The sequence below is a fragment of the Zingiber officinale genome, chromosome 9A (assembly GCF_018446385.1).
Source record: "Zingiber officinale cultivar Zhangliang chromosome 9A, Zo_v1.1, whole genome shotgun sequence".
Classification (NCBI taxonomy): domain Eukaryota; kingdom Viridiplantae; phylum Streptophyta; class Magnoliopsida; order Zingiberales; family Zingiberaceae; genus Zingiber; species Zingiber officinale.
The window spans coordinates 104,087,814-104,097,212 of NC_056002.1; the positions used below are offsets into that span (position 1 = coordinate 104,087,814).

General features: G+C 42.8%; 1 protein-coding gene and 1 long non-coding RNA gene across 2 annotated transcripts; one reads left to right on the top strand and one right to left on the bottom strand.

Annotated features, from left to right (window-relative positions):
- The first annotated feature begins 573 nt into the window (after positions 1-573).
- LOC122021073 (F-box/kelch-repeat protein At3g61590-like) lies at positions 574-2,627 on the top strand. The gene has a single exon (XM_042579149.1). It carries the CDS (start codon positions 1,071-1,073, stop codon positions 2,304-2,306), a length of 1,236 nt encoding a protein of 411 aa, XP_042435083.1. The 5' UTR covers positions 574-1,070; the 3' UTR covers positions 2,307-2,627.
- Positions 2,628-6,696: 4,069 nt separating this feature from the next.
- Positions 6,697-7,701, bottom strand: LOC122020985. The gene is made up of 3 exons (XR_006122399.1): positions 7,313-7,701; positions 7,160-7,208; positions 6,697-6,755 (listed from the first exon to the last, which is right to left on the bottom strand). It is a non-coding gene; the product is annotated as an uncharacterized LOC122020985 (long non-coding RNA).
- Positions 7,702-9,399: the final 1,698 nt, after the last annotated feature.

Below are 9,399 nucleotides of genomic sequence, written 5' to 3' on the forward strand. Positions count from 1 at the left end.
TTAATACTTGACTGTCAAAGAGGGTAACACCGATAATGTCAACCCTCAACAAACTTTATTTTACAGGACACTGAGAGCGAACGTACTGACAAATTGACATTAACCACAGATCCAAATGAGTGACAAAGGGTACTATACTTCTATATATTTTTTTAATCATTTTCTATATATTTTTTTTTGAAGAGCGAACGTACTAACAAATTGACATTAACCATAGATCTAAGCGAGTGACAAAGAGTACTATACTTTTATATATTTTTTTTATCATTTTCTATATATATTTTTTGAAGATATACGTAATTATTTTTCACATCAACTCAATATATTTTTTTCCCTCTTAATATTATTAAAATATTAAAAACAGAAGAATATAATTATTTTTTATAATTTTTTTTACATTTAGTTAAAGAGGAGTTAAATATTATTTTTTAAATATATGGGATATAATGCCACGAATAGAAAATAGAGAAGTTAAAAATATTTATCCTAAAATAAAAGAAGTGAAATAAAACGAGAGAGAAGCGCATGGTATTTCAAGGAAAGTTGTGGTTTGGGTTTTCTATATATACCGGTTCCAGTGATAGGACATTAACACAGATCGTGCTTCTTCCACGCTTCCTTCGTGTTGAATCTCTTCTTCCTATGTTTCTCCCCTTCTATCGGTCTTGATCGTCCTCAAAGAGTGGTGTTCATTGGTTGGTTGATTTGTCCCTTTCCGTGCCACTGTGGGTGCCGAAGGGATAGATGAAGTCCTCTTCTTTGAATCCGCCGTCGAATCGGAGAAAAGATTGAAAGATCCGGTGAAAGATGGCTATGTTTTAGGTTTTTTTTCTTCTTGCTTTCTATCGATGTTTCGTTGTTGCTTTGATTCGACCGTGGATCGGATGAATCTGGCGTTGTATTGAGTGCGATCCGATGATTCGATAATGTGACTGGTTTTCGATCTAGGTCTGTTTTCCCCCTTTTTCTTGTTCGTCGAGAAATTTTTCTCGGGATTTAGAAATTTGAGGTCTGTTCGCTGATTTCCTGTGTGGGTTGGTCCGGGTGCTTGTTTGGAACTCATCTTCCTCATGGACGGTGTGGATTCGTGGCAGAAGAGTCTTCCCATCGCCTACTTCCAGCGTGAGGTTGCCGGGTTCAATCCGATGAATGGGAATGGAGACGGCGGCAACCACGAGGAGGATGAACACGCATTGATCTCGTTGGATGCCATCTTGCCCGATGATCTCCTCGAGAAGGTGCTCTCCTTCTTGCCCATAGCCAGCATCATCCGATCGAGCTTTGTTTGCAAGCGGTGGTACGAGTCGGTGCACTCGGGCCGGTGGTCGTGGACCAAAATGTTGCCTCAGAAACCGTGGTACTTCATGTTCAACTGCGGCGGCGACGCTGTCTCGGGGTACGCCTACGACCCGAGCCTCCGCAAGTGGTACAGCTTCGACTTCCCCTGCATCGAGCAGAGCAACTGGCTGACGTCCTCGTCCGGCGGCCTGGTCTGTGCCATGGACAACGAGGACCGTAACCGCGTCTTCGTCTGCAACCCCATCACGCGCGACTGGAAGCGGCTGCGCGATGCCCCCGGCGGGAGGTTCCCTGACTACAGCGCGCTCGCAGTGTCGGTCGACCGGCGCACCCACGTCTACACGGTAGCCGTCGCCAAGTGCAAGCAGGTGCCGCAGGACTACTACCAGTGGGACTTCTCCATCCACGTCTACGAGTCGGCGACGCGGTCATGGACCACGCCCTTCGCGCAGGTTCTCGTCGGGTGGAGAGGCAGCGACGAGTGCGTCATATGCGACGGCGTTCTCTACTACTTGATCTACTCCACCGGTGTGCTCCGGAACATGGAGCAGCGCCATTGCCTGGTTATATACGACCTCGCCGGCCAGCCGTCTTCCCCAACGAGTCTAATGCAAATGGTGATCCCGGTGCCCTGCTCGCTCACCTGCGGCCGACTGATGAACCAGGGAGGCAAACTGGTGATGGTAGGCGGGATCGGGAAGCCCGACCGGCCTGGAATCATCAAGGGGATTGGAATTTGGGTTCTGCTGGAGAACAAGGAATGGCGGGAGGTGGCCCGAATGCCGCAGAAGTTCTTCCAGGGGTTCGGTGAGTTTGACGACGTCTTTGCGAGCAGCGGCGCCGGAGACGTCATCTACATACAGAGCTTCGGGTCGCCGGCGCTGCTGACGTACGACATGAGCCAGAAATTGTGGAAGTGGTCGGCTAAGAGCCCGGTGATAAAGCGCTTCCCGCTGCAACTCTTTACTGGGTTCTGCTTCGAACCCAGGCTTGAGGTCGCTTCCTGAACTCTCCTCCAAATTGCTTCGCGTTTTGACTTTACAACTGAACAAAGAGTTGCTATAGATCTATTTTCATTTTTCTTCCTTCGTTTTGTGGTCAAGAAAGAAAATTTCGTTGGCTGCTAAGAGGAAGAAGTGCAGTCTATGGAGAGAAATCATCCTTGGCAAGGATCATTAGAACATTTCGAACTTGTCTTTTCCAGTTTTAGACACACATCATACTTTGTGTTTAACTTTATGATCCATCGATGGATGAACAGATTGAACAAGGCATGTTTTAATCAGAAAATTCAATATCTAATTAAGAAGGAAATATGGTTAAAGGGATGGCAAGATGACTTTTTTTTAGAGAAACAATTACCTCTCAAAATCTGGCAATTAACACCAATAGTTACTTGTCTAATGGTAAATGAGCTATATTTAAAGATTTTTTTTTGTCAGTGTGAGAGGTTTTGAATCTGGATGCCAACTTGTTAATTCTTGTGGAAAATAATCTCAGTTCATGTGGTGCTAGAACGCACCTCGTGGTCCATAAAGAATTTGACAATAAGGCAAAAAAGAAAGAAAGATATATATATCTATGCAATATGTATGTACAGTGATAACTAAGCCGGTGGTACTTAAACTTTACACGTACTTAGACAAATATATGGAACGTTAGAGGTCAGAAATCAGGAAAAAGTTTTCGGAGCATGTCTTCCGATGCTTAAATTAAGTACTTTTTTCTCAGAAGAAAGATGTATGAAAGAAAAAGACCTGTATAGAACAAGTGTAAAAGTGTGTGTGCACCTATTTAAGGGAGAGGCACTCCCTTTTTATATGACTGTGTGTACCTCTGAAATTTGACCAATGTCAGAGAATGTCGGGTGCCAGGATCTGTCGGGTGATGGAGGACGTGTGACACCCTCCCATGGACTGGAAGAAGATTCCATTCACAGATGACTGCCGACCATTGGAATATTCTTTGACATACAACAATTATTCTTTGACAAGCAGTTACGATTCTCTGACCTTTTTGTCGCCTAGTGCCTTCTATCCCGTCCGAGTTTGACTAGGGGCAGTTTGGGATGATCTTTCGGGTATAACACTTGGCTCGAGTCTTGATGAGAAGGACAAGTTGTGGTGGCGAGAGCCTCATCTTCCCATTTGGATTGCTAAAGATCCGATCGGGAGTTGACCTACTGAGAGTACCAGGCCTAGATATATAGATCAAATTGAGAAAACTTGACCAGTTGGAGCATGTCGGGTATTACCCTGGTTGTACATCATGTCTCAGATCTGGATTCTTGATCTATAAGCACCCGACCAAGAATCCTACGGTTGATGATGACAGACGGTCTCACTTTTTCCTTTCCTAACTATTAACTGTCATGCCCCCTTGACTTCTGTCTGTCATACCCCCTTGACTTTTGACTGTCACGTCCCTTTGACTTTTGACTGCCACGTCCCTTTGATTTTTAACTACCACATCCCCTTGATTTCTAACTGTTACGTTCCCTTGACTTCTGACTGTCCGGTCTTATCGGACCCTACCATTATGCACCGTATCACAAGCATTCCCTCTAAGTCTAGTCGAAGGAGGTTCAAGTACAATTGACTAGACCTAGACCTTGGTTTTATTTACTTCGCCATTATGACTTTAAATGTTGCTCCTTTTCTCAGATCCTCGGTTGTGTAACCTGTTTAATTGTACAATCAACTTAAGAGGAAGGGTCATTTTAACTTCTGCATAAGTTATCTTCTCTTTCCCCTCTTCTTTAAAAGGAGGTTGATCCCCAGCTATAGAGATGTACTTTCCTTTAACTGACACCCCCTGAAGAATACGACCTTAGCTGAGATGACGCAAGAGAGAGACATTTAGTCTTCCCTTTGTATGGAAATGACAAAACTTTAGCTAATTACTAAATTGTGAGCCTAGGCTGAAGTAGCGCTAAACCAGAAAGCATATTCAGACTTAGAGAGCCAAGCTCAATTCCTAATCTATTTGAAAGAGAAACACACCTCTTCCATATCTCTTCTTCAAGAAGAAAGGCGGATCAAAGATGAAATAATTACTCAACAATGTTGCATTATTCAGTCAACTAAGGCTGAGCTGATACAAGCTCGAATCCATCTGGAGCAAGCAGGTCAAGTGGAACACTTTTGCTCGAAGTGCCGACCAGCTGTTGATACTAAAAGAAAACTCTAATCGCTTAGATGTCCTATATGCCTTTACAGATACAAAAATGAGCTTTTGAAAGATGCCCCATGTATTTTATCAAATAAATACAAATATGATTGAGTCTCAGTCTTTATTCATATTTCTTTCTTCCATTCCCTACTGGCACTTTTTTACCTTATGTAGACCCCGATAGGCAGTTGGTGAAGGCTTTGCTTGCTGGTAACTTGCACGGGAGCGAGAGTCGGGAGCCCGACCGAGAGGTCGTTGGTCGTGAGAGCATGCTCACTTATAACTCACGCTAGGGTGAGAGTCTGGAATCCCGACCGAGAGTTCGTTGGTCGTGAGAGCATGTTCACTTATAACTCGCGCTGGGGTGAGAATCTGGAATCTCGATCGAGAGGTCGTGAGAGTATGCTCACTTATAACTCGCGTTGGGGCGAGAGTTTAGAATCCCAACTGAGAGGTCGTTGGGCATGAGAGCATGCTCACTTATAACTCGCATTGGGGCGAGAGTCTGGAGACCGGCCGAGAGGTCGTTGGGCGTGAGAGCATGCTCACTTATAACTCGCAGTGGAGCGAGAGTCTGGAGCCCGACCGAAAGGTCGTTGATCATGAGAGCATGCTCACTTATAACTCGAACTGGGACGAGAGTCTGGAGCTCGACCGAGAGGTCGTTGGTCGCGAGAGCATGCTTACTTATAACTCGCGTTGGGGCAAGAGTCTGGAGCCCGACCGAGAGGTCATTAGTCGTGAGAGCATGCTCACTTATAACTCATGCTAGAGCGAGAGTCTAGAATCTCGACCGAGAGGTCGTTGGGCATGAGAGCATGCTCACTTATAACTCGCGCTGGGGCGAGAGTATGGAGCCTGACCGAGAGGTCGTTGGGCGTGAGAGCATGCTCACTTATAACTCGCGGTGGAGCGAGAGTCTGGAGCTCGATCGAAAGGTTGTTGGTCGTGAGAGCATGCTCATTTATAACTCGCGCTGGGACGAGAGTCTGGAGCCCGACCGAGAGGTCGTTGGTTGTGAGAGCATGCTTACTTATAACTCGCGCTGGGGCTAGAGTCTAGAGCCCGATCGAGAGGTCGTTGGTACTGAAAGCATGCTAATTTATAACTCGCGCTGGGGCGAAAGTCTGGGGCCCAACCAAAAGGTCGTTGGTCGTGAGAGTATGCTCACTTATAACTTGCGCTCGATGAGAGTTTGGAATCCCGACCGAGAGGTTGTTGGGCGTGAGAGCATATTCATTTATAACTCGCGCTGGGGCGAGAGTCTGGAATCACGACCGAGTGATCGTTGGACTTGAGAGCATGCTCACTTATAACTCGCGCTGGGGTGAGAGTCTGGAACCTGATCGAGAGGTTGTTTGACAGCCCTACTGTGAATTAACCTAGCAGCTTGGTCGGGAATTGGTTTGGAAGGGCAACATTTGTGGCTTGAAGAAGCTGTGCTTGTGGACTTAGCCTAATGCACCTGCGATCACAAAGTGCATTACATAAGGCTTTAGTCAAATTTGAATCTTACTCTGATTCCGAAGATGGGTAGAGACACCAAATTTTGATCAACGCTTCTCATCGTCTCTTGCTTCTTTTCCCGAGGCAGCTGCTTGAAATTTTCGGTCCTCGAGGCATGGTCTTTGTGAGGTAGGATGTCTCTGTTTCACTAGTAGAATTTCCTTGATTTACTTCACATATTCACCGAAGTAGTAGATAAATAATTACTGAAGTAGACGCACGTGAAGTAATAGGGTACTATATTACTTCAGATATTAACCGAAGTCGTAGATAGGGTTTTTGACGAAGTCTTTGTTCGGTTCAAGGAGGTAAAATTGATTCAGAATTGGACCAATGCTGAAGTAAAAAAATATCTTTTACTTCATTGATTTTGTAATGTGCCAAAGTAATAGATATTTTATTACTTCACAATTTATATTGATTACCGAAGTAAATGCTTTCTTTAACTTCGAAATTATGCTGGTTTTATTATTTCGCCATATAATTTTAGTATTGAAGTATATAATCCAATTTTATTGCAACACAATTTTAACAAAAAAACACAATTTTATTGAAACACAATTTTATTGAAACACAATCCACAAGTATATATCCACAAATCCTAAGTATATATAACCAAAATGTATATCCACAAGTACATGAAAAAAATCCACAATGATCCCAAATATGTATACCAACATACACGACCTATACATACGAGTAGACAAATTTGCTCCATTTCTGATTTCATCATATTGAGATTACATTGAAGAGTGTGTACTCTGACCAAGAAAAGAAGACTGCATCATAAATCACAAACCAAAATTAGCATACTACAAAAGAAAATTGGGCTTACAGATTTAGCAAATCAACTAGAGTTAGCATTTATCACTCATGTGCTAGCAAAATTAACACCAGATCTGATAGGAAAATGATAACTTAAATACAATTATAAAATCCTACATGCATGGCCAAAAGATATATACTGAAGTCTGAACATAAGAAAGAGAACAGTATAGTGATAACACTTGCTTTTTCTCCTAAATCTTATACTTTTGAACTTATAGGAAATTGGCAATGGAGGCTAGCAAACTTGAAATTATTTGTGTACAAAACCTTAATTTGCCTACACTTTACCAAAAAGTCACAATACAAATATGAATATCAAAAGCTCAAGATCTACTGCAAAAGAATCACATCGCACCTTGGAAGAGCTGTTGCTTTAATTTATGTCAAAAGAAAACCAAAGTGAGCTGCAAGCATGAGCGAAAGCATTAAAAAGAACAAAATGAGTGTATAAAAGTAATGACATGAAAACTTTGAATACAAAAGCCAAAAAGGTAATTTCTATACATACATGTTGGTTTTAATCTCTCTCTTTTTTTTTTGTTTCAGGAGCAACATTCATGTTCTTGATAAGACCAAAACTCTCTCTGGAATGCTCAACATCTATGAGGGAATCAAGTGCAGGTTCTTTTTATTCATATTGAAAGTTTTTTTATTAATAAATAATTTGCAACATGCTAATAACAACTCCACTAAGAATTTTAAGAAAAAATTATTGAAATAATAAAGTCAAGACATTCAATTATTCATTAATTGTCTTGCAACATATGTGGGCAAGACATAAGTAGCTTGCTCAACTTTATTTCTGATAGTCAGGAACAAAAGCTTCATGTCATGTTTAGAAAACCCAGGTAATAAAGCTCTCACTACATATGTGCTATAAACAAGACCACAAGCACTAAATATGATTTTTCCTAAAAAGAATAAGACTCTAGGATATGATTTTGATCTTACAAGGAATTAAAGTTTCGTAAAAAGGATAAAGTATACATGGTTGACCAGTTGCGATGCTTCATCTAGCCCGCCATACCTATGTTGGAGAATCAACTCTTTTAGACCAACACTCTGGCTCCAAGTTCATGTGCAAAAGCTTATGTAAAATAAGGTGTGGGCATACCCATGTAGAAGTAAATAAATTACTTGAACAATGTTTAGAATAAACATGAATATGGAAACAATGTTTAGAATTTTAAACAAGTTTAGAAAATTTGTTTATTTTGTGAGGATTTTGATAATTTTAGAACAAAGAACACAACATTGAGAGACAAGCATAAAGAAAATGAGAAAGAATGAACAAATTTCAAACCTTTGTGAACTGGAAACTCGAAGGTTAGCGGGTGGTCGGAGTAGCAACAGGGATCGCGATCACGATCTTGTTTTTATAATGAACAAATTAAAGCTTGATCTTTGGTCAGAAATCTGGAAATTGGCTCAGATCCCAAAAGGCTCCGGGGAAGGCACGGTAGGAGTGGAGAGGTGACGGGGCTATTGTTGATGAAGTTGCTGTTGAAGTTGTTGTTGACGAAAATTGGGCTCGACTCATGGAAGAAGCTAATCACTCCTGGATCGAACCCCAGAGGCATGAAAAGAGTGGGGGAGATGGACAGGAGCGAGGCCAGCGCCAGCGACAAGATCCCAGGGAAGAAGGTGGTCCGGTCGAGGGTCGGTCCACCCTCGATATCCTTGGCCTCCCTCATGTGTGGCGTTTATGCGGATACCGATCTCTCGAAGGAGGCGATGAGGGCGGTGGGGGAGATCGCCCTGGCCGGGGGTCAGAGGAAGCGGTGCAACCAGGAGGGGCGGATCGACAGGGGAGGAGAGGGAGTTTAGGGTTTGCCGCAGAAAGATTTTGGAGGAGGGTGGAGGAGGGTAGATGAGGGTTCTCGCCGCAGATGAAGAAGATGACGGAGGAGGGCGGAGGATGGTAGATGAGGGTTCTCACCGCAGATGAAGAAGATGGCGGAGGAGGGCGGAGGATGGTAGATTAAGGTTCTAGCATAGATGAAGAAGATGGCGGAGGAGGGTTGAGGGCGCAGATGAAGAAGATGCTGGTGGTTTCTTCTCGCTGCTCCGCTAGGTTAGAGAAAAGAACGGGGCGCGCGTTGATAGTTTGGATGCTCTTAGTTTTTGGGATTTTGTTCGGTGCAAGGTTAAATTATCCTGTTCATCTTTTTACTTCATCAAATTTCTTTTCGAAGTAATAGACTACCAAAAATAGATAGTGAAGTCCGCATTTTTTAAAATATGAAGTAAAATATATTTTTTTACTTCTCCAATGTTATTACCGGAGTCGTTTATTATATACTACTTCGAAATCTCTAATTCTCGAAGTAACGAGCGCCGAAGTAAAAAATAATTTTTCTACTAGTGTTTGCATATCACCTCCATGATTTCACTGTCCTTTCCATTATAAATGTCCTTTCATAGGGAGTTGACACATACCCCACAAACTTTCCTTGCTATAATGTCTGATGCACACTTTCTGCACGTGACCTCAGGGCACCTTTGTCTCTTGATCTGATGGTCATCGTGTGCTCCACCGTTTTAATTGTCTGGTCTGAATCCCGATACTCCTTAAGGGTTTTAGTTTAAAAATCC